The sequence below is a fragment of the Lycorma delicatula genome, chromosome 9 (genome assembly GCF_047948215.1).
Source record: "Lycorma delicatula isolate Av1 chromosome 9, ASM4794821v1, whole genome shotgun sequence".
NCBI lineage: Eukaryota > Metazoa > Arthropoda > Insecta > Hemiptera > Fulgoridae > Lycorma > Lycorma delicatula.
Window position 1 is genome coordinate 31,605,502 of NC_134463.1, and position 27,657 is coordinate 31,633,158.

The following is a 27,657-nucleotide window of genomic DNA, read 5'->3' on the forward strand; positions in this document are numbered from 1 at the left end:
AACTTTATTAAAATAATAATAAAAACATTTTGAATTTGTCTAAACATTATTTAAATAGGAATTATTGTATTTACAATTCAAATATATTTATTTTAAAATTCACCAATTAATATCATTTATAAAAAAACCATCTATAAAACTGTAAACTTTTGTGAAACCTATTTTCACCAATGGAGTGATGAGTGATCTTTAATTGTGATATGTGTTATGGGATTTGGGTAGTTTTGAGTCACCATACTCCCGAATATATTTTTCAAACAATATTAACTTAGCTTGATTGCTACAAAGTAGAAAGAATCAAAGAAATTACACTTTGTTAAATTTTGAGAACTGACATGTGATGTCAGTTCTTTCATTGTTCTGACTTTTGTGTCAATCATAACCAATTTATTGATAAATAAAACTTAGAGCTTCTGCAAGCCATTAGAAATTACTTGGCGTGCCAAGTGTGGCACATGTGCCATAGGTTGCTAACCCCTGACCTAGAGGAAAACAGACGGTATTTGGTGTTTGGGAGACATGTATATATAAGAAAAGTATAATAATGCGACTGAATCATAATTTAAAATCAACTTACTTTTTCTTTAAGTAATTAGTAAGTCCTTGCTTAAAAACATCTGTTGTAAGAAAATGATCCATCATTCTAATTACAGCAGCACCTAAAATAAATAATAAACTCAATAAAAAAAAGTCATTAAAGTAAATAAATGTAATACTTTTCAGAGTAAATTATTTTACCAGACAAGATTTACAATACTGCACCCAGTGTTGTTTAACATAAGTAAAATATATGAACAAATTTAATAAAGTACATGGGCTTCAGCCATAAGTATTTTCTCTTATTTTATACCAATTTTCAGATCGACTCTTTGAGGGATAGAATCAACAGTTTGTAAGGAATGGAGTTCACTATTTTACTCAAGATCAATCTTAGATTACACTGTTTTACTATAAAGTCACTAATAACTTAGCAGATAAAATGACAAAATAATACAGCTCATATTATTTTAAAAGAAATTTTCATTATTAGTAAATGTATATCTTTCCTTTCTTTCTTTCTTTTTCCTGTTTAGCCTCCGGTAACTACCGTTTAGATAATACTTCAGAGGATGAATGAGGATGATATGTATGAGTGTGAATGAAGTGTAGTCTTGTACATTCTCAGTTCGACCATACCTGAGATGTGTGGTTAATTGAAACCCAACCACCAAAGAACACCGGTATCCACGATCTAGTATTCAAGTCCGTGTAAAAATAGCTGGCTTTACTAGGACTTGAACGCTGGAACTCTCGACTTCAAATCAGCTGATTTGGGAAGACCAACCCGGTGGGTTAGTAAATGTATATCTATATGTTGGAAAAGCTACTTTATTTTAATTATTTATTCAAATAGTAACAACTGGTTGATGTCCAATAACAGTCATTATGATGAATTATGACTCTTTTAATGTGTGAAAAATACCATGCTTCAATGGGACTCAAACCCACAACGTCTGGATGAAGGCAGAAATGTTACCATTCCACCACTAAGATTGGCCAAATTTATCTTCTAATAAATCAGGTTGATATGTGATAAAAAAATGTTCAATGAATTTTAAATAGTCTTAATAAAAAAAAAGCAAAACCACCCTTTTTCAAAGGTAGTAATTTTTTTTAAACTTTGAAGTAATTTAAAAGAAAAACAAAAACTAAATTTTCTCAATGCAGCAAAACACACCATGAAATATATTACAAAAAACGAATAATTTTTTTTTAATTACAAACTAAACTTATTTTAATATAATGTTATAAAATCTCTTGTTGTAATTCTTTCAATCAGTTTCCTACTTTCAGTAAATGGTTTTGCAATTTTTCATGCTGGTAATATCTAATGTTATTGCAGCAGTTTGTTTTTGTAATTATGATAAACATTTACAATGTGGTAATAAATTGTGTGAGTTTGAATTATTTCTGTTTATTTAGTTTGCATGTGTTTGTATATTTTGCAATCTACAACTTTACCAAGATTTAGACCTTTTTAATGCACATGTAAAATATCAAGGTAGTTGTTAATCCTGGTTAACGTTTGGGTGGATCTATAAGATAGACAAAAAATATTGACACTATGTTGTTAAATACTTATATGATCATCTTGTATTTGTTCATAACTGTTTTGTTTTAATCTGTGTCCCATTTTGTAGATGCAGCAGTTCACTTGCATTTTCCAGGGGTGTTAAGGCTGATTGTTGTATTTTGTTTTTGTTTCTCTATTCTGAAGGCTAGACAAATTTTTGAGCTATTTTCTCTAATTCTTATTTATGAATATTAGTCTTATTGTTAGTTTGTAGTTAATAAACTGCCAACTTACAACTTAAGTAAATCTGGTTCAGTTTGTTAAAGATTATTATGCAAAAGAAAATATTTGTGTGTATATGTTGATTAATTTAATTATGTTTTAAAATGAAAACAAACTACATAATATGTTTTATTTTACATATTACATAAGAAAATAATATGCAGAAAAATGTTTAACAGTAATACATAAATAATATAACAAAAACGAACATGAATATGATGAATTTATAATTGTTATTGAAAATGTCATAATACTATTATTACTTATTATGTAATGGTAGTTATTACTAGTATGATTTCAACTTATCTGCTAGATCACAAACGAGTAATTTCTTTGCATAAAATCAAACAGAAAAATTCTTTTAAAAATTATAAACTTAAAATTGTGATAAGGTATAAAAAAAATCAATGACTTAATAAACTTTTTCTTAATCCTTTGCCATTTCATAGAGGAAATGAAAGTACTACATTATAATAATGTGAAAAAATCCAATTTTAGATAAAATTGGATTGATAATAAAGTTAACTACTGTAGTCTGAAAAAGGTTTTTAGCATGATGTTTATATTAATTTCAGTATGATATTTTGTATATCTTACCATCAGTGTCTTTCTTTGAAATATATTATCTTTAATAAACACAGCTGAATTTCTGGATGTTATCCTCTTTAATATTTACAACAATAACAGTGCTTCATTAAAATCAGTAACACTAATTTTAGAGATATTATAAATTACTCTGAACAGGTGTACTTATAGCATGAATAGGATCTTCATGCTCAAACGTGCAATACAGGTGGATTTATTATTACAGAATATGTATGGATGTAGGAATACTATTCTCAAATTAATATTTATTAAATTATATATTTATTTCTCACATTTTTGTAAACTAGTATTAATCAAATAAATGTAAATTTTATTACCTTCTTTTAGGTTTATTTTTTATTTATTATTTAATTTCTTATTCTTTTGCCAAAGAACAAAAAATTTTTTTGATCTTGAAACGTAATGCCTATTTTAGGTAAATTTTAAAATCATTTATAGTTTTGTACATCATAATATTTCTGAACACTTAACCACACTCAATGGAACACAACTTTTTATACAAGAATATGAGTCAATTCTTTCCCCTGAAACTACAGTAACCGAACAGATTTTCATACATCTTGTATTTGACATCGAAATTCCCACTAAAACTCAAAACGTAATTAGTCTTATAATACTTAATCATACATATTATATTATAATGATAAATTAATGCATTACAATAATTATACATTGTAATAATAAGTTAATATAACAGTAAACTAAAACCATTGAGTGGTTGACATAGAAAAATAGTTGAAATTTATTATCGGCCACCTAAATTACTCAGTTGAATTTCATACTTATAAATATTAATATTTTTTATAAGTTTTGAAGTGTGACTACATAATTGTCAACTAAAGTTTGTCTTGGTGGTACATAATAGTAGCAAAAAATATACATGAATAACAATGGTTCATTATGTTATCAATATGTTAGTATAAAAATCTTTTCTTTTACATAATTTTACTGTTCTGAAATGAAAACTTCACACAAAATCTTTAATTTGTAGTTTTCCTTAACATTAAAATGTTTAGCAATTCTAACACCTTATTTATAAATTGTTTTCTGTAGTTGTACAAGTACATTATTTCTGATACTTTAGAACACAATTTGATGTAGTCTTACCACTGGGTCATCTTGCAGCAGCTAATGAGATATTACAGACTTCATTTTCTACAAATTAACAGTAACTTCCTCACTATGAGAAACAAATTGTAATGAAACAGAACTTATGTTCTTATCCAAGTTAATTATAGTAACTTTTATCTTTTAGACTGGATTAGAACAAAACATGTCTAACATCATCTGAATTAATGACCTGATAAGGTGAAGTATCCTACTTAAGAGGAAAAAACTAATATTTTGTAAACTTTTATTGTTCTTTCTAGCTTGATAAAAAATAAGAAATTAATATATAAAAAGATAAATTAAAATAATAGAGAAATATGAGAAGAAATAATCTTTTACTTACTTTTATCATAAGAAATAGAGTCAAAAATTTCATCAATTTCACTTGGATGGTTTACATTAACAGATATAGGATGAGAAGATTTATAAACGTCGAGTAAATAGACACCTTGCATTTCTTGTGTAACAAATTGTTCTAATTTACGCCATAATGGTTCAACCTACAAAAAGAAACTAAATGTTATAAGTTCAAAAGTGAATACAAACTAAAAACAATTCTTCAGTGTATTAAAAAGTATGATATACAAAACAAACATACAAAACACATAACTTTGACATTAAATGAACAGAAACAATAATCCTTTTTGAAACTATAAATTATGATATGATCATACCCTAATTACATGTCATTTGCCAACTCAAAAAAAACAAAAAACAGTCAGAATAACTTCAACTGGAATCATAAGCAACTTCTTATATAAAAATACAAGAAACTTATTATAACTTTAAAAAAGTAATAATAAATAAATTTTACTTATATAATCATTAAAACAGCTCTATATACTTTAAATTAACATAAAAAAAAATACAAACAAATAACAGGTCCTGGAGATTAATAAGGGATTATGAAAGCCACCAGTTAAAGAGTAAGTTCAAATTTATTTTTGAACTAAGAGATTTATTTTTTTATTTAAGAGATTATCCCTGACCATCTGTAGTTAATGGATAAAATTAATATATATATATAAAACTACTTATAATGAAGCTGTGTCTATAGTTGTTTAAAAAAAAGAAAAAAAGCTGTAAGGAGAAAAGAATTATTTATATAGATTTTAAATAAAAAAAAAAAAAATCTGTCTTTCTCAGCATGCGAGAATAGACATATTAAAATAACCCACTCTTTTACATATAATTTTAAACTTGTGTTTTTAAAAAAATCTTCTGGGTTTTTAATATACTGTATTCCACAATAATTTCTCTACCAACTTCTAACTAATTAATAGTTGTCAATTAGGTTTCTGCTTTCTTCTTTACTTCTAATTAATAAAAAGAATCTAAACTATTAAAATTCTTCACTTTGAAACTTAATTTTTTTCTATTTCATGATTATGTTTTAAGCTTTTCATCTGCCAAGACAAATAATTAGAACTATTAGTAAATATAGAACTCTGCTTTTTTCTTTTTATTTTAAGGGATTAACTTTTTATTAATATTATCTTATTAATATACAATTAATTTGTGATTTTTTTTACTAGAACAAAAAATTACCTTCTTATTAATTTATTTTTTCACTCTTTTTTATTTTAAAATCAATATTAAAGAGATTTAGTTTTTTTTTAACTTCTATAATTAATCTTTCTCTTATAAAACTACAAAAAACTCTAAAACTTTAATAAAATGTTTTTCTGACTTAATGGAGACAATGTTAATGTGCCATTGCTTTTTACTAAAATTGGTACATTAAAATTGTTGCTTTAATTTGCAAGTCCCAATCTTTTTGAGAGCTGCAACCAAACCTAAGATATAATGGCCTCTAGAAATGGTTGCTGTATCTAAGATTAATGATCTTAAGTACAGAGCAGTTGTCTAATTAAATATTACGAGTGATTGAGTTTAAGAATAAATATTATAGAAATGTACTGAATATTTTCATAAAATATAAATAAAAAACTGAATCTTGATCAGACTTGGTATTTTTTACATATTATAAAATTCCTTTTTCATCATTAAAAAAAAAAAAAAAATAGGTAACTGCAATTGGATTCTTTGTAACCATAAGAATTAATTAATAAATAAAACAAGCTTTGAAACAGAACTGAACACATTCTACTTAAACTTTGTTTTAACCTAACAACAAAATCTATATATAAATGAAAATATAAAACCCTCTAGCACGAAAAGCATGTTTCTGTTAACAGTGTGCACTAAGTAATGTAGTTCTTTTAACTAAGAAAAATTGTTCCCTTTTTTCTGCCCTGAACAAAAAATTAAATAAATAACATTATAAAAAGAAAAAACACATTAAAAGTAAAATAATTTTTCCCTTATTTTTTAAATCTTAACTTTTTGAAGTCATTACCATATTAAAAAAAAATCTGATGTGGACACCACATGTCTTCCTTGTACAACTATTTAATTACATATACACATTTTAAAAAAAATGAAAAGTACATAAAATTTTATTTCATTAATAACTTACTGAATCCTAATTTATTGTATTTTTTTTTTACAATCGGTGGTTAATTATTAATAAATCAAACATGAACTTTATACAATTAACATTATTACAGTTGGTATACAATAACTTTAAATATTTAACTTTTAACATCATGTTGCATGTATTTTAATAATGAATTAAATAGAAAGATGAAGTACAATAAACGAGTACTGCAATAGAACCTTACTCGACAAGAGAAGAAGACCAGGAAAGGATAAAAAGAGGATGATGACCATAAAGAGAGAGAAAATTTGAAAACTAGAGAACGTGTACAAAAATTAAGATCAGAAGAATTATATCAAACCAAAGAGCGATTAAATAATTAGCAACAAAAAACAAATAATCAAAATAACGATCAACTAATATTGTCAGACAATATCAGAGGAGTAATGAACTAAAAGATAAGAATTTTTTGCAATTTATTAAAGATTGGGCATGTAAAGTAGAAAATCCAAAAATAATACGACTCTAAATTATAATTTTCAATTAATATTAAATAATCAGATGTTTCACAAACTCTATTACACATACACATATGTAATAATGCCTTTTAAATTACATATACACATTTTTATAAGTACATAAAATTTTATTTCACTAATTTCATATTTTTTTTTTTTACTATTGAATTATTATTTATTGTAAAATTTTTTTACAATCACGGGTTAATAATTATTAAATCAATATATTTAAATTAAAAAAAAAGTTAAAAAAAAGGAGATGAAGTCTGATTCGTATCGATGTGCCTTCCCTTGTAAGATTCAAATATTTCATTAATTAAAATTTTATTTGGCTATAACTCTGGAACCAATGAAAATAAGTAAGACTTATGATACATTGTTGAAAAGCTCTCAATGAGGGTTTGTTACTGCAGTTAAGAAAAATCGCAAAATTAAAATTTTTGGGGATTTTGGACTTTTTTGAACACTTTTGGTTCAGTTGACTGCAATTAAAAGGGGAAGTGCACAACTAGATGTTACAACTGTCCTAAATCCAAAATTTCAACATACTATGGCTCATCGTTTTTGAGTTATGCGAAATATGTACATACATACATATGTACGTACAGACATCACAGTGAAACTAGTCAAAATAGATTCAGGGATGGTTAAAATGGATATTTCCGATGAAATCTGAAAACCGAAAATTTTTGCCATCACAATAGTTTCTTTACTTCATACAAGGAAGGTGTGGTTAATTGAAACCAAACCACCAATGAACACCGTTATCCACTACTTAGTATTCAAATCCATATAAAAGTAATAGCCTTTACTAGAATTTGAACCTTACAACTCTAGACTTTGAAATCAGCTGATTTGCGATGACAAGTTAACCACTAGGCCAACCCAGTGGCCATTAAGAGATATCTAATACTAAGTGAAGAAGAAATATGGGCAGTGAGTAAAAAATTTTAAATGATAAAATTCATTTTTTTTTTTAATTTTGTTTTTTCAAGGTCTAAGTTTTACTGGCCATAAATTTTCAATACCCTAGCCAGGAACTGACCTTTGGTATGGTAGGCAAGCACACTACCATTAGTAAGACAATGATAGGTCATTATTAAAATTTGTTTAATATGAACAATTGGAGCATCCACAGAAAAATAAGGGCATTCTTCCTGTTTAGGAAAGAAGCAAATGCTTTGTATTACAAATATAAAATTACCATATTATAAAATCTAGTATAAATTATAAAATGAACTAATTAAAGAAAAACTAACTTAATAAAAAAATCCTAGTAACAAATAACAAAATAACCATAAGTAAATAAAATAAAATTGTAATAAAAGAATTACCGCATCAACTCCAAGACATTCAACATAAGAGGCAAACCCTTCATTTAACCATAAATCAGACCACCAACTAGGTGTCACTAAGTTTCCAAACCACTGATGAGCTAATTCATGGCTGACAACAGTTGCAACTCGTAATTTATGTTTATTGGTAGATATTCCTTGTTGGTATAACATAGTTGTCTCCCTGAAAAAATAATACTTTCAGTTTGATAGGTTGTATAGAAATGATAATAATAATATTCTTTAATAATAATAGAATGTAATAAATGCAGAAAACCTTTGAAATTATATTTGGGTAATATGTGCATCCATTTCCACTTTTTATTTTTGAATCAAAAAATGAATTTTCATCAAAACATCAGAAAGACATGGTAATTTTACTCTCTATTACTACTTCTAGTGTCATTTTAATAGGCTGTGAATTTTAACTTACTCTGGGGTACTATAATGTAATGTATACAAAGCATGTACCTAGCATATATTTGTAAGAAATAATTTGGTCAAATCTTAGGTCAGGCATAAAGCTGTTAATAATTTGATAAGTAGAATAAAATAAAAAGATGTTGCTTTGTTAAAAAAAATTCCATTTTTACTGCAGCAACAGTAACAAAAGCTTATGTTAATGAAGAGGATTGTCATCGGTTATAATTTTTAGTAAAATATGAAATTTTTCAATGAATTTACTTCACACACTTCTACAGTTATAGCAAATTTATAATCTATTAGCCATCCTGATTTCATTGGCTTCTAATCAAGTCACAAGATTCTCATTATTTCATGGAATTACTTTCTTGACATGATGGGTAAATAAGGCTAATCTATAAGTCTGAAAACAACAAATTGAGATCAGCTTTACTTGCAACTTACATGGCTCAAAAGTAAATAAATAAAATATGTGATTTAATCTCAAATAAAATTGAAACCATCCTCCATGTATTACCCCAATGTTATACAGCTTCCTCTTAAGTAAATTTTTCTATTAACCTAACTATAATATGATTTATCACTAATCTCTCAGTTACAAATTCCCTTCTTTAGTACCTACCTTTTACTAAAAGATGTAGGGCCAACTGTCTCTCAGTTGGCCTTACATCTTTTGAGAGACATTTTTATATTAATTAAATGCCCTCTATATTACTCCATTCTTTAGTCACAAGAAACCACCTAGTATTAAAGATTCCCAAGCAACTTAGTCAGGTTTTTAGAGATTCTACTAAACATTTTTGGGAAAGAACAATCATGATCATTTTCATTCCATTTTATTATGAAGTTTCATCAAGGGTTTAGAATTCTCCATCATTGTTTACTACTGTTTCAATAATGCTATCATTCTGATAGTTAGACTAATCTTATGTTATATTCTGAATTGCAAGGAAAATTTCAACATCTAAGACACTGCAATCCTGCAGTTTTACTAAATAAGAAAAGAACATGACTGTAAATAGTAAATAAAATACAATAGGAATATGCACTAACATTACAAGGAAAAGATCTAAGAGTAAATGAAAATGAAATTGAGGATATCAATGATTCAGGGGAAGAAGAGTTAAATTATCAATTTCAAGGATAATGGTAAAATGTGAATTACAGGAAATAAATATTTCAAATATAATAAATATAAATTTTAGTATGTTCATAAGAGTAATTACAGTCTAAATTTAAAACAGCTATAATGTATTTTTAAGAATTAATGGTCAAAATTAAATCCCTCAAATTATCATCATGAAATTTACATATACAAATCATATGAAAGTACATGCAAAAGTATGCAATTTTGTGAAAAACTTTCAAAGTATGACTCAATATTTCTAAGAATATTGATTTTTGTAACTTATCAATAAAATTAATTTTTATAAGCATAAAAAATTCTAAGAAAACATCATGATATTTCTGCTTTTGTTTAGCTAACAATATTAACAGATTACTGATATTTAATCTACAAAAAAATGACTGCACAAAATATTAACATGCAATACAAGGAAAAATTTTTATGCTGTCAAAATAGTGACCTGGCAGTAGTAGGTATAACTTTTTAAACATATTTTTTTCTTATAAAATCGCTATAACATGTTTATATAGGAAAAATTCACACTTCAGATTTTAAGAATAAAAGAATAAAGAAATATTAAATTAGAAAAATTGTCAAAATTATGAATTTATATAAAATCTTTGTCATTTAAAAAAAATATATATGATAAAATAATATATTAAATCTTTCTGATATTAAGATAAAGTAATTTTAAAGATTTAATGAAAAATAGATATTTTATTTGAGACAGGCAAAGCTAGTCTCAAACCCTGACTATATAGATATCACTGATAAGAATGTTAATTCAATGAATAATTGCAATGCTGGTGAAGAGGAGGATGTAGAATTTATATACAATAACTTCAGATAGAAATATTTTATATATAGATATTTAATTATTTGTTCTGGGTGAACTATGGTCATCTTTTAACTCAAAGAAGATATTGATGTACTGGACAGAAAATTTCATTATGATTGGGAAAGCCATTCAGGAATTAATGTGTATAGTACCAGACAATGTACACAATAATTCTGTTAAAACAAAGATTATGAATCACCAAGATAGTATTTATGATGGTTAATCAAATAATTTGAAAGTGCCTTTTCTATTACTTTCAAATCAATTTACGCTTGATTTGATTTATATATTTATACTTTAACAATTTTTAATTTATTTGCTTTCAAATCATCAATTTATCATGAATTTTTAAAAACACATTAAATTTTAAACAAATTTCATCAAATATAACATTTTAATAAAATGTTAATTATTAATTATTATCAGCAATAATTAAAAATTATTAATTTTTATCAGCAAACAGATATACAGAATATCAAGCAAGGTTTACACAAATAATCTCTATCTAGTGATTAACATTTGAAAGGAACTACTTTAATCTCTAATTTTTGCAACATAAATGACCAGAACAATGCAGCACTCAGCTTTCAAAAACAGAAACAATGTTTCCCATACACTAATGTTCTTTCTCTGAAGAATCAACTTAAAAATTAAATGTACTGGAAAACAACTAACATGATCATTCTTGGTTGAGAAAATAAATAAAAAAAATTATATATATATATATATATATAAGAGGTGTGATAAAAAAATGCGGTGAATGATTTTTTAGAGGCATCTGCCGATGCTACATTCATATGCTGTAATTTGTCCAATAGCGTGATCAACTGAGACAGGCAGGAACAAGTTGTAACACGTTCGAGCTTGCCAGTCAGCTGCCAGAGCTGCTAGAGTGAGGTTGTGTTTATCGTGTCTGTCGCGCAACATGGATTTTGAACAACGCATTAACATTAAGTTTTGTTTTAAGTTGTAAAAGAGTGGCAAAAAAGCTCATGAAATGTTAGAATCGGTGTACGGCGATAATGTGGTAACTTTGAAGACTGTGTACAAGTGGTATGACAGATTTAAAAACGGAAATGAGTCTGTTGAAGACGAGCAGCGTGCGGGCTGTCCAGCAACCTTAAAAACAGTTAAAAATGTGCAAAGAGTGGAAACAATGGTTTGTTCAAACAGGCGAATGACTATTCGAGAGCTATCGGAAGACCTTAACATCTCATACGGATCCGTTCAAAGCATTTTAACTAATGAATTGCAAATGAGAGAGTGAGTGCAAAATTTGTTCCCAGAGTTGCCTTTTGAGTGATGAACAGAAGGAAAATCGTGTGTCAATTTGCACGGAGTTGAAGGGTCGTCTTCATGCAGATCCGGGCTTCATGGCCAAAATTGTAACTGGAGATGAAAGTTGGCTCTATGGCTATGACCCTGAGACCAAAATGCAGAATTCCCAATGGAAAACCAGTTCATCTCCTCGACCTAAAAAGTCACATCAGTCAAAATCCGACATCAAGGTCATGCTCGTTGTTTTTTTCGATAGTAAGGGCATAGTGCGATCAGAGTTCGTTCCAAGGGGAACAACTGTAAACTCTGAATTTTATAAGGGTGTACTGCAACGTTTGCGAAACGACGTATGAAGAAAGCGACCAGAAAAAAGGACCAATGGCTTCCTTCTTCACCACAACGCGCCGTGTCACACCTCGCTTCTCATTCGCAGGTTTTTGGCCGAAAAAAGTGTTCCTGTCTGTCCACATCCGCCATACTCACCAGATTTAGCACCATGCGACTTTTGGCTCTTCCCAAAATTTAAAACTGTGCTTAAAGGAAAACGTTTTGACACCATTGCTGACATTGAGAGGGCCACGACCGAGCAGCTGAAAGCCCTTCTGAAAGACGCCTTCCAGAAATGCCTCCAGTCATGGAGTCAACGTTGGGATAAGTGCATTGCTAGCCAAGGACAGTACTTTGAAGGAGATTAAATCAAATTCTATGTAACCATATTACATTTTTAATAAAAACTTATTCACTGTATTCTTTGATCACACCTCGTATATATATACATAAATATATTCTCTAACTATGCAAATTAAAATTTGCACATTTGTTCATAATAAATCTCAAAATTTATAAAATGGTAACAGTTTTGATAAATTCACAAATTATAAAAACAATTTATTTTAATGTAATTATAGAATTAAATACCAATTTAAAATGCAGGATCCCATAAAAATTGATTCTTGGAATTAAAATGGTTAACTTTTACAGTGATACTTTACTCTTCTGTAGAAAGGCAACCACTAACTTTCTATATCACTTCAATACAAATCATTAAGATGGGTATCCATTGCCCATGGCTGCCATGTGAGCAAGTGGAGTACAGCAGCTATCAAACTTCCTCATGCAGCAAACAATGTGCATATATTTGGAGAGCATAGCTCCAGTTAGTTCCTCAGTTATGGACAGTGCACATGCCATGGTTGCATTTATTTTAATTCATAATGTAATAAAGAAAAAACAAAATAAAAGTACCGATTCTGGTTCAAGCAATTATATCAGAATCAATCTCACTGTGATACTGGACTATTAAAAGACATGACATTGAGTCATTTGAAAAACAATAAGAATTATCTGAATGATGAGAAAAGACTTAATATTATTCTTATTGATTGAAACCGACATAAGAAAAATGGACACAAATTTTTAGAATGAAATTTTGGTATAGGAAAAATTAGTTATAACATTAAATTCTTGGCCATTAGAGATCACCACACAAGCTTGCAATATCTTTTCCAATACCCTAGGCGCCTTGGCATAGAAATTTATTGTGATAATTAGGTGATTTTGAGTTCCATAGTGACTCTTTTGAGGTGCAGAGTTGAATTAACATTTTACACTTCTTGTTATTCATTTCTTGGCGTGCATCAGACAACAGAAATGCACTACAACCATTCACACTACACAGTAGTTTAAACTGAATTCCCTTTAACGCTGTTCTAAAAACCAAAATATTGTTCACAATATGTTCAAGGATGTTAGTGCTTGTTCTGGCATGCATGCCTATACATCTCCATTGTCTGCAGAAAACTTTTGAACTCGCCTTGTATGGCAGTCACGAGCAACGAACACTACCAACCTTCACTTATTATTGTGACATCATGTCACAAGCTAAATTATTCAGTATTACTCCAGGATCCTGTCATAACCTGGAAAAGAATCCTCAATCAAAATTAAAAAAAGAATATTCAGTAATTCTGAGTTTTAGGGAAACATCAGTATAAAGATATAAACATTCTATCTGTACATAGAGATTAGGCAATGCAAATAACAATAAATGAATGTTTACTACATATTTACCTGTATGTTATAAGCCCCCAGTTTTCCATTGCACCTGCAGCAAAATCAGGAAGTGCAATCATATCAATTTTTGGAAGAGGGAATTTAATTTGAAAGAAATCTTCATAATGCTTTAGTATTTTTGGTCCGATTTCAAGACTGTAGTTGGCTTGTGCAATAGCATCTTTTCTAGCTAAAACACTAAAATTACCAACGGATTCTTTTGCAAAATCAGATACTGTAAAAGCAACTAAATATGTTGACATTGGTACACTTTCTTCAAAATGATCCCATTGATAACCAGGTAGTTCTTCTCTAAAATAACCAAAAAAGGAAAGTACAATTTACAATTATGTTTATAAAATAATTTCAAAAATTTAAACTAAAAAAGTGAAAACAAAACAATAGTCATTGCTCACAGCATCACTCACAAACCTATGATAAAATAAAATGATTCACTTACAGACTAAAGAATTTCATATATTTTCAAGAATAATCAAGATATGTATGATCTACTAGATCTCTAAGAAATTAAAAACTGTTAATGTAATATGAAATAATAATTATTTATAAGAATGTGAAACAAATCTCTGATACATTTAATTTATAGTTTTTGAAAAGTATTTGACAATCCCTTTATTTTACACAAGATTTTCTTATCACACTGATCTGTTTTATAGCCTGAATTTAACAGTGGCAGTAATCTGACACAATTTACAAAAATGTATGCGTACTGAATGATTGATAAATATGAATTTCTTTCATGATCTTCAGTACATCTATATCTTGCTACATCTATATATTTATAAACTTTTGAAATTTAGAAAAATTTTACTACATGTCATTTTTGCCATCATGTTTTGTTGAAATACATGCTATAATCTGTACATATAAGTTTTATCTTATACATACATGTAGGACAAGTATCAGACATGTGGGAATACTTCCCACATTCAAATTAGATATAAGGCTCATTATACATTAAAGAGCCAAGTCACTAGCCTTTGTTTTATGCTGATTGTATATTCAATGAGAACTGTAGATTAATTTGTTCTGTTACAACACAAAACATGAAAGCATGTTTAAATTTTCAATTAGAAAAGTGTTAAAAATTAGTCAATATTAAAATTAATATTACTTCATAAATTTTACAAAAAAACATTTTTATTCTTTTTTAATTTAGGAAATTTTTTAAAGAATAACTTTGAAAGAGTTATACTGACATATTAACAGGACTTGTATGATAACTTGGCATATTAGAAACAGCTGACATATTCTCTGGTCGAGCAATATGTATTGTAAATCGAGCTTTTAATGCTGGCTCATCAAAACAAGGAAATGCTCTTCTGGCATCTGTTGACTGAAATTGTGTAGTTGCTATCCACCTGTAAAAACAGAAAGAAACCGTCTTTTAATTAATAACACAAAATACTAAAATTATATGTATATAATAAACAGCTTGCTGAAAATCTACATTAAAGATTCTTCCTTTTGCATATTGCCTCATGCAAAGCAGAATTAAAAAGAGAAATAACTAAAAGCTTATAAATTAAGATTTTAATTTATTTATATATAAATATATATATATTTACTGATCAAAATTTTTCAAATTAAATTTTTTAAGATATTTAATAAAATGCATTTTGTTGAAAAGCATTACAAATATGAAAATTTAAACAACTGAAAATCATTTTAATATAAAAAATGTTTTTCCTAAGAATCTTACAAAGCTAATTATGCAGTTATATCTTTAGTAATGTTACCAGAGCCGCTATAGCACATTCATTCATGAAGAATACAAAACATCTTATTGAAAAATGAAGGATATATAAATTCTACACAACTCCATCACATTTTTATTCTTTGATATAACCAATTTCTATGTAAATTTTGAATGTTGTATTGCATCATTAGTATACATGAATTACAAAAAAATAACATAATACAAAACTGAAATTGCAGCCCTAACTAAAGTCATTTAAAAAAAATGACTTATAACAACTTAAATAAATAAATCTTTCTGACTAGTACATAATAAATAATACATTAAATATATCATGTCAGGAATATATATCATAATCAGTTTTATTATTAGTTTCACTTTTATGTATTCTTCTAGCCGAAAAATGTGTATAAGTTTTAGAAAAACACACTCATAAATAAACAATAAACAATGAGAAATATGCAGACAAAATAATTTATTGACATGACTATTATGTTGATCACATCATAGTCCTGTAAAGAGAAAACATTTTAAAAAAATGTCATGCGTTCCTCACATTCATCAACTATTACACCACAATTAACAGTTCACTGTAGAATAAGAACACAATAAATCACTTAACCTCCTTGACCTTACTATTTCAAAGATGATTAACAAGAAACTTTCAAATAACGTAGAAAACTCACTACAACTAACATGCTTATCTATAGCATATCCTACCCTCCCTATGTATCATCAATATGTAGCAGGAAACATCTGTCTACACATGACACATGTTAAACTGCCTAATAATTGTACACCTCTGTCATCAAATTACAATGAAGAAAATTTAATAAAATAAAATATCAAGCTCAGGTTAACCCAGCCACTCCTCAACATGCTATGTGAAATATTTTTAAAAATGTAGAAAATAATAATGCTAAATCATACAAAACTGTGAACAATTTTAAGTAAGAAAGTTATTGTGTTGGTTTCAAGATCATAAAAAAAAAAACAAATACCAAAATCATATAACTAATAAAACACACAACCAGGATTATATAAACTGTGAGCAGTACACATTATGATTGCATTAAATATTACACTGGACAAACTGGAGACATTCACTAAATATACAGGTAATAAATAACAGAATTAGTTTTTACAAATCCAACTAATAGCGTAAATCAAATACATTACTTGAAAACATGCAGTTTCCTAATGTTTTTACGAAGTGGGACATTAACAACAGTACTGTAACTTCACTGAAGTTAGAGATGTTAGCTAATTCCAAAAAGATCTTTGTAAGAATAATTTTCAGAAAATTTGAAAACGACTTAATTATAACTTTCAATTTTAAAGATCAAATTATAACTGAATTAGTCACTTAATCAATTATTAGATGATATACATTATGTTAATATAGATTATTGTAATATAGATTAGATTATTGTAATATCAGTGGTAAACATAGACTTACCAAATTACTTATTCTAAGATGGAGCATTTAAATAGCAAATAGTAAGATTGCTGAAGTAATGGTTTAAATGCCAAAAAACTCAGTATAAACTTTAGGTAACTAAAGAAATTTCAGAAATTAATTTTGTTTTTTTTAATAGAAATATGCATGACATATAGAGAAATAAGTCTGACTAATAACATGAAAATAATAAGCACATTCTATACTCAGAGAAAATGATGAAAATATTTCAGAAGATAATAAAAGAACTATCTTGAAAAAAGTAGGAACCTAGAAGGAAAAACAGTGTCTAAAAGTCCAAAATAAAGTTCTATACCATTACTAATTTGAACTATTTATGTAATCATAGGTGTTAAATTGGGATCCCATGGACAACTGGTTGCCTAATCCACTATTTCTCTTTTGTGGTAACGAATAATTACTGATTGTATTGAATTTGCTGGTATACATCACTTAAATTTTTGTTAGAGATAAACAATTTTTGAGTTGACAAGTTGTCTGACTTCTTATCTGATTATTCAGCTGTATGATGTGTCAGCCAGGTATCAATCTGTTAAATGTATTTAATCACTCTGTATGAAAACGGTAAAATAATTTACAGTAATGAAAAGTACTGAAGATGAATAAATGAAGTTTAATTTTATGGTTTTTATATGTAAAATTATAATTTTATATAAATAAATTACAAGTATGATATACTGACTTAACCCGTAAGAATAATACACAAGAATCAGATATTATTCCTTAAAATAAACAAAAAATATTATTTTATTTAATCAGCATTATACAATTTGAACAGTTTAGTTTATTTATTACAGTGGCAACGCATTTGTTTGGTGATTCTGTTCTGTGTGTAATGACTTGCACAATTAAGGATACATTGCATCCAGTTTTGTTTGAATTTGTGAATGACTACTCTAAGTCTGTTTATGTGTGTTACTGTAACATATTTTGTTTTTATTTATATTTGGTAGAAAAGTATTAATGAGTGGGCCGCTATACATACATACATATATACATATATATATATATATATATATATATATATATATATATATATATATTGGTTACAAAGCTACTGAAATTAATATTAGTAAATTTTCTAAAAATGTTCTGTTACACAATTTGGTCCAGTACATAGTTATAAAACTTTAAATTTCGAATTAATATAATCCCAGACTGTCATGGATAAAAACATAATAAATATTTAACATAACTGTTTAAAATTCCAGTTTAAAAAAAATAAATATATTTAAGGTCGTTGGTTTATAAAATATTACTTAGTCTATATTATACCATCACAACTACTTCCTGATTATTTTTCATGGTAAGAATTAAAAGATGCATGAATAAATAAATATATTTGAGTAATACGAAAAAGTTCTGTAACTGGAATTTAACGTAACATAATAAAATATTTTATCTTTTAGTGAAATTCAAATCTTAAAATAACTGTCATAAATTAATAGAATTACTGCAAGTTTTTAGGTTATTGTAAACACGCGACCGATCAATTTACCGGCTAATGCCAAATGCCTATTTGATCGATTGCAAATAATCATTCAATCGTTTTAAAATAATTACGATTGCGAATTGCAACATGCACGATTTCTTGTTATCGAGGTAAACAAAACAATATAAAACGTGTTCCAATTGTAAGACAGTTTATGTTACAAATAAAATATCACGTATCAAGGTATCACGTATCATATGATAATATAGAACAGTTTGATTTCATTTTACGTCCACTCTGTCATGGATAAATGAGGAACCGTTGGAGGAGTATAGTTGAGGGGGGGGGGAGGCACCGGATGATGGCGGGCAATTCAATTCGTCACAAGCGACTTTATCCAGCAGAACGGCATTCAATTAGCCTGCCAAACGTGACGTTAATTGTTTTTTGCAGTCGAATGGTCAGATATTTTACAGTCTGCTTCTTTTGTAGTAGATTATAAAATGAAAGAAGAAAACAGATAAGCAAAATTCTATGCCTTCATGTTAATAATAATGCAGTATATTGTGTTATAAAATACAATATATGCAAAAGAATAACGATGGAAAAATCTCGTTATTCATATAAACCCTTTCATATAAATATGCAAATTATTTATTTTTTTTTTTGAACGGATTTTTTAAAACAAATGTATCAATTAATTTTTCTTAATGAGGTTCACTTTGGGGCATTAATTTAAGCGCAATCACATCTAAACACACCAAACAGGACTTACGCGTTGAAAGTTAATATAACCTCAAGAAACAAACAAACAGAAATCTTGAGATTCGTTTAAACGTATAAAAAGGTTTTCCTAGTATGAAAGTATGGTTACAGAATATAAAGTAGATAAATTTAATATAAATTCTTTAGTAGATAATATTTATATTTTAACGTTAAAATAAAGTTCATTTACAAAAGTTGTAATTATATTTTATGACCTTTAATTTATTAATTAATTATCATTTATTTTAGTAGATTTCCAAAGACTTTGAAAATTACAACTTCTCTCGGTTATATTCTACGTATATACGTATGTATGTGTAAGACTTTTTCATCCTCTCTATCAGACGTAAATCTTATCCAATTTTGACGAAACCTAGTGAGGTGATGTAAACCTATTAAGAATAGAGCCCTATTGATTTTCAAACGAATCGGTCCACAGGAACCTGAGTTCCGGGGTTTTGGGTACATTTTCAGATTTTTTCGTTCTACTGGGAGCAATTTTTAACCGATTTCGATGAAACTTGGTAGGATGATGTAAACATAGTAGAAACAAGGCCTTATTGATGTTCAAAGGAATCGGTTCACAGGAACCGGAGTTAGAGAGATAAAACTGGGTTTTTTGGTACGTTTCATGGTTAACTAAAACCGGAAATCCTCCTTCTGATGCTCTTATTGCAACAGCGTTTTAATATTCTGATAGTCGGTTAAATTGGTCATGTAAGGCTTTTAAATTCTGATTGTAATTTAGCGGAAATCGTACAACCGAAAATTATTGATCAGGTTACAAACTTCTTCAAAGATCGTAGAACTATTTATGCAACTGCATTAAGTATATAAATAGACGAACAACTTTTATTTATCTGAATCATTTCAATTTTTTTTATTTTAAGCTGTAAAGAGTACAATGAACACAAAAACACAACATAACTTGTTCTTTTAATAATTAAACACAATAAAAATTATGCCAATAACAACTAAATAATCTAACGATTATTATTAACACGTAACCACAATTTTATGACAACATTGAATAGTATTCAAATTAATTTTGAAGCATACAATTAGTGTTGCCAACATAATTTTTCAAAGGTCTAAATTTATTGTTCAAAACAGCTGTTTTTAATTTTTATAAATTCATATCATCTTTCGATTAAGTTTTGATTTTAATAATAAAAGTTGATTTTTTATTGTTTTTTGTTCACTTAAAATTCACAACAATTTTTTTCAGAATTAAATTCTCTAAAAGTTCCAATAATAAAATTTACGCATTTATTAGTCTTTAACAAAGTTATTGTGCTTCAAACTTAAAAAACATTTTCAAAAATATTTTGGGGTTCAAACATTTAAAAAATAAAACTTCTCTGATTTCATGAATTTTAAAGAATTTTTAATTTTTTTATCAATTTATGTATAAATGATTAAAACTATTTATTAAAAAAATAATACAATATTAAATAAAATTTTAGGTTAGATTTAAAAAAAATGTTTTTACTCTTCTAAAAATCATTAATAAACAGTTAAATAGTAGGGAAAAAAGCTTCGTTCCACCCAAGTACATGGTTGATGTCAGGGTTTTAAAAATTTTCAATTTGAAAGTGGTGAAGGCATATTAATTCTGCAGTACGGTGTACGAGGAGAAATTCTACATCATTAATATAAATTTATACAGATTTGTATAGCTTCTAATGGAAACAAAAAATTTATTATCTAACCGATAAAATCAAACGCCTCTGTTTCTTATACTCTCATTAAGGATGTATAGTTTTTTATAATAGTTAATAGTAACAATGAGAGGTTTTCGTGCTGAGGTTCTTACTAAAAAAAAGGTAAATAAATAAGTTATTTGTAATGCAAGTAGTATATTATTACTAGCATCCTCGTTGCGGTTTCGCCCGCGTTATATGGTTACTTGCGTTTCCTGCCGCGGTCAGGGGATATTTAACAGGTCAGGGCTCGCTTCGCTCGCCCTTCCCGTCTTCTTTCTTTTCCTGTCTAGCCTCTGGGAATTACAGTTTAGTTATTACCTCAGAAGATGAATGAGGTTGTTATGTATGAGTGTAAATGAAGTGTAGTCTTGTATAGTCTCAATTCGACCATTCCTAAGAAGTGTGGTTAATTGAAACTCAACCACCAAAGAACACCGGTGTCCACAATCTAGTATTCAAATCCGTATAAAAGTAAACTAGCATTTCAAATCCTTTACTAGCACTTGAACGCTGGAACTCTCGATTTTGAAATCGGCTGATTTGGGAAGACCAACCCGGCGCTCTTTCCGTCTATCCAGGGACATCTGCTCCTGGACCCCTCTGTGTTCATTAAATTCATAATTGTGGAACTAATAATGATAAATAAAAATATAAAACTATTCATTTACCAAAAAATATCAGTGTATTGTAATTTTTTCAGAGCAACAGTTTGGTCAGTACAGGACTCAAAACTGAAGAATACGGGTTTCAAAATAGCCGGTCTCCGTCTTAAAAATATTAGTTGCAACTGGGTTACCCGTTCTTTTTACAGGTAAAAATATATTTTGCTCGGTTCTTAACATTACCCGACAAACACACCTATGAAGTGACCGTACTTCGTTTAGATATTTATCTGAAAAGTATTTGCAAGTCCAAATCTAGTGAATATTTCGTTTAGTATAGTAGAAAATGGGGAACATTTGTTGTCATTATTCAAAATTTTTACCCCTTCTTTCACCCATTTCAAGGTCGAACTTCGAAAAAATGGTTTTTTAGATACTTATATGATGATTATCCACACGAAAAATCAAGTTGTTGTCTTTATTTGTTACCGAGAAATTAAAAAAATAACAGGATTTCAAAAAAATCCAAAAATTCATTTTAATCCTTTAAATTCGGAGTTCTAAAAAAAATTATTAATTGGGTTTTAGATATTTACATGAAGATTATACACACCAAAAATAAAGTTGATATCTTCATTTGTTATCGAGAAAAAAAAATATAAAAAATAAATAAATAAAAAAAAAAACAGTAAATTTCATTATTACTCCATTTTAATTCTTTAAACTCGGAATTTAAAAATATCTAGAAATCGGTTTTTAGATATTCACATGAAGATTACATACACCAGAAATCAAGTTGATATCTTCATCTGTTCCGTGAAATCCAAAAAATAGCCGGGTTTCAAAAAATTCATTTTAATCTTTTAAATTCGGAATTCTAAAAAAAAAAAATTAATTGGGTTTCAGATATTTACATGAAGATTACACACACCAAAAATAAAGTTGATATCTTCATTTGTTATCGAGAAAAAAAAATATAAAAAATAAATAAATAAAAAAAAACAGTAAATTTCATTATTACTCCATTTTAATTCTTTAAACTCGGAATTTTAAAATATCTAGAAATCGGTTTTTAGATATTCACATGAAGATTACATACACCAGAAATCAAGTTGATATCTTCATCTATTCCGTGAAATCCAAAAAATAGCCGGGTTTCAAAAAATTCATTTTAATCTTTTAAATTCGGAATTCTAAAAAAAAAAAATTAATTGGGTTTCAGATATTTACATGAAGATTACACACACCAAAAATAAAGTTGATATCTTCATTTGTTATCGAGAAAAAAAAATATAAAAAATAAATAAATAAAAAAAAACAGTAAATTTCATTATTACTCCATTTTAATTCTTTAAACTCGGAATTTTAAAATATCTAGAAATCGGTTTTTAGATATTCACATGAAGATTACATACACCAGAAATCAAGTTGATATCTTCATCTGTTCCGTGAAATCCAAAAAATAGCCGGGTTTCAAAAAATTCATTTTAATCTTTTAAATTCGGAATTCTAAAAAAAAAAAATTAATTGGGTTTCAGATATTTACATGAAGATTACACACACCAAAAATAAAGTTGATATCTTCATTTGTTATCGAGAAAAAAAATATAAAAAATAAATAAATAAAAAAAAACAGTAAATTTCATTATTACTCCATTTTAATTCTTTAAACTCGGAATTTTAAAATATCTAGAAATCGGTTTTTAGATATTCACATGAAGATTACATACACCAGAAATCAAGTTGATATCTTCATCTGTTCCGTGAAATCCAAAAAATAGCCGGGTTTCAAAAAATTCATTTTAATCTTTTAAATTCGGAATTCTAAAAAAAAAAATTAATTGGGTTTCAGATATTTACATGAAGATTACACACACCAAAAATAAAGTTGATATCTTCATTTGTTATCGAGAAAAAAAAATATAAAAAATAAATAAATAAAAAAAAACAGTAAATTTCATTATTACTCCATTTTAATTCTTTAAACTCGGAATTTTAAAATATCTAGAAATCGGTTTTTAGATATTCACATGAAGATTACATACACCAGAAATCAAGTTGATATCTTCATCTGTTCCGTGAAATTCAAAAAATTGCCGGGTTTCAAAAAATTCATTTTAATCTTTTAAATTCGGAATTCTAAAAAAAAAATTAATTGGGTTTCAGATATTTACATGAAGATTACACACACCAAAAATAAAGTTGATATCTTCATTTGTTAACAAGAAATAAAAAAAAGTAAATTTCATTGTTACTCCATTTTAACTTTTTAAACTCTGAATTTCAAGAAATCCTTTCTTAGTGTGCACTTACACCGTAAGAAGAACGTTTATATAAATTTTCATCAATTTATCTTCAATAATTTTTGCTGGGCGTTGATTATGAATCACTCACAACATGTTTTATATAAGATATATAAATAATTATAACTTTCGGTTTTGTCTTGGATCTGTTAAACGAAAATATATAATTAGTATTATGTAATTAAAAAAAAAAAAATCAACCATTTAAGGATGATTGAAAGAAAAAAGTTAAGTTAATGAAATCAAATGTTAGAAACAAAAAAAAAAATAAAATAAAACTTTTTTTAATGAAAGTTTTTATTGAAGATAGTATAAAGTAAAGTATTTATTTAGCTTACATCTAAACAAATCCAAAATTTCATTTTGAATTTTAGCCAAGTATTTGAGTTTTAAGGATAAACTAATTTAAAGCAATAGACCACGTTTCTCTCAAACTAAACTTAACCCTAAAAAGGAAGTAGAACGTGAAATCTGATACAAAAGTTTATGTGGTGTGCATTACAGATTTAAGAAGCCTTTAAATTATGTTGATAAACCGCAGTTATCCCCTTTTTATAGATATACATTATTTACATATTAAACTTAAGATTATATTACTTATAAAATAATCAACTTCGTATTAAATAATTCATCTGTCCCTCTCACCGTCACTCAAAAAAAAAGAAAAATATATTTTTACAAAGATATATTTGTTTATTAAAAGAGTTTCTTTGAAACCTTACAACAATACTTATGCGTTTTTAACTGTCTATCTGACAAACATTTTAACTGAGCAGTTCAAATTATTCAATTTGGCATGACTTTCAACAATTAGTAATACTGGAAAAATAATGGGATATATTCGTGGTTTTTGATTTTAATTTAACAGTTCCTGAAGAATGACAATGTATTTTAATTATAAAATTTTATTTGCAAATATTAATAAAGCAAACATCATTTTATCCAAACGCAGAAGCTGTCCTAAACCTTGTCTCATAAACCGTGCGGCAGATATAAATATGAATTCAGCATGCATGAGTAATATCTTAGTAGTTTTTATTTTAACCTCCGGATCCACCGTTTGGCATTCTTCAGAGGATGAGATGAATGATTTATAGCGTGTGTGAAATGCCATGCCTGACCGGGATTCGAGCCCAGGACCTCCGGATGAAAGGCCGAGGTCTTAGTAGTTTAGGCCGAGTCATCTGTCACTCCCACGTCCAAGTGTGATTATTGCTTTATACGTATAATAATGTGTCAATTATTACATGTCTAGCGCCGTGACATGCTGATGAAACATCATGCTTGTCGAGTCTGTTGTTGATGTTTAACAATGATAAAATCATTTTTAATGCTTCACACCATTATTCATTTCAGTAAAAAAAAGTATTGATTTTAATTTTAAAGCATTCATTTTAATTTATTCCGTGTTTTTGTGCCAATGGGGTTTTAAAGATACGTGATTCTGTCGAGAAATATAAACCGGGAAAACCCTTAAGTAGTTCAGAAAAAAGATCAGCAACATATGTATTATATAACCTTAAAACAAGATAACCCTGAAATTGCAGTCAGACATTGCTTGGAAAGCAATGACATTTGTTGGTTGGTCGGTAGTTAGTCAGTAGTGGGCAGGTATACATACGTCTTTGGTTATAACTGGCGGAACCTGTTAGCGAGCCCGACACTGCCTAGGCGCCCGTAATTGGGGTTCCTCCACCTCTTTTTTTTTAAAAAAAGGGTTGAAAGGGTGTGAAAACGATTGTAAAGTTGGACGATTTTACTAAAACCGCTATCAAAAAAAAAAAGTTTATTCGTTTTATTTCAACAACGCCGATTTCTAACTTGAACAAAATATTAAATACCAATTCTGAACTGCCGAATTTTTCTACAAGTACATTACATCATCTTTTAAACTCAATGAATTTTCGTTTCATGTCCAGAAAAAATAATTTTTATTGATTGAAATCGTTTAATTTCTCTTAAATTCTTCCATAAAAATTATACGATCTTAAATATCTTCGCGTTTAATCTTTATTGATTGAAGCGAAGATATTATTTCATGGCATAGGGAATATTTAAGAGAAATTAAGCGATTTCGTAAAGAGGGTAAGAAGATTTATTATTTAGATGAAAATTGAGTTAATGCGGGACATGTACGGGTAAGGTATGGGTGGATAGAAAAATAAAGAGCGCAAAAGACGCTTTTATGAAAGGTTTGTCAACTTGGTTGAAAACCCCTATTGGAAAACTTAAACCATTAATAATAACGCACGTAAAAAGTAAAAATTGGTTTTTGAACGGTGGTTTATGGGTATTTCAATACAGATCTTCCCAAGAGTATAACGATGAAATGAAGGGTGACAATACTATGCAGTGGTTCAGAAAACTTGTCAACTCAAAAAATGTAGAGGACATTCTCCTCTATAATTAATGTCTTTGAAGTTATACCGTATAATTTGAAATTGAAATACTAGGTGGCGCTGAAGTTGTAAAAAATGTTATAAACGAAGTTGTAAACGAGTAGACCGGTTTCGAACACGTGCCCAATTGACAACATTTTCACACTTTCACAAGCTACAGCTCCAAAACGGTAAGTCGTACAAGAAAATTGTTTAAATAAAAGTTGTCTGTTTTTTTAGATTAACAACTTTTCCAAATGCAATACAGACGAAAAACAAATTTTCCGGTGAAAACCCCGAAAAAACACGTTTTTTACAACTTCAGCGCCACCTAGTATTTCAATTTCAAATTATACAGCATAACTTCAAAGACATTAATTATAGAGTTGAATGTCCTCTACATTTTTTGTTTGAAAAACGTTTTTCTAAAATGCATAGATTCAGAGAAAAACGCATTCAAAAACTTGTTGAGTATTTCGAGTTTTTCAAAAATCTATGGGAGGGGGATGTTAAAAATCTGGAGTTAAGCTTCCCTCATCACCCCTAACATATGGAAAATACATCAATCGGTAGGTAAGGATTTTCAAATAAAAATACAAATTGACTGTACTATAACATCTACGAGAAATATTTAAAGTAAATAAAAACCGATGTTATTAAATATAGAATAAATAAATCATCAAGAAAAAATTTCAAATTTAAAACAAAAATTTCTGTTTAAAACTTATAATTTTAGCTAAGGAATTATCATGCATGTTCATGATTCCCATACAAACAATCAGACAATTTTGTATCTGTTTTCAGATATAATTTTTGTTAAATCTCAGCTGTTTATCAACAGAACCTATTGAATTGGTCTAGTGGTGAACTCATCATCGCAAATCAGCTGATTTCGAAGTCAGAAGTTCTAAGGTTTAAATCCTAGTAAAGGCACTAGTAGTTTTTATACGGATTTGAATACTATATCATAGATACCGGTGTTCTTTGGCGGTTGGGTTTCAATTAACCACAAATCTCAGGAATGGTCCGTCTGAGACTGTACAAGATTATACTTTATTTACGTTCATACATATCATCCTCATTCATCCTCTAAAAACCTTACTGTAGTTCCAGAGGCTAAGTAAAAAAAGAAAAAAAAAGCTCTTTGTCAACCTATGTGAACAAATGAGATGTCATTTTGTTCACAAAGAAGCCGTAACATTTTATTTAAT

At 27.9% G+C, this 27,657-nt stretch overlaps 1 protein-coding gene across 1 annotated transcript in view; it reads right to left on the reverse strand.

The window, feature by feature from the left end:
* The window catches only part of LOC142329724 (aminopeptidase N-like), a 340,765-nt gene that overhangs the window by 30,666 nt on the left and 282,442 nt on the right, over window positions 1–27,657 (reverse strand). Inside the window, exons 3-7 of the mRNA XM_075374459.1 lie at window positions 15,281–15,442; window positions 14,079–14,372; window positions 8,344–8,527; window positions 4,395–4,551; window positions 578–659 (exon numbers count right to left, since the gene is read on the reverse strand). Of these exons, the coding sequence (XP_075230574.1) occupies window positions 578–659; window positions 4,395–4,551; window positions 8,344–8,527; window positions 14,079–14,372; window positions 15,281–15,442 (879 nt within the window). The remainder of the gene's footprint in view (window positions 1–577; window positions 660–4,394; window positions 4,552–8,343; window positions 8,528–14,078; window positions 14,373–15,280; window positions 15,443–27,657) is intronic.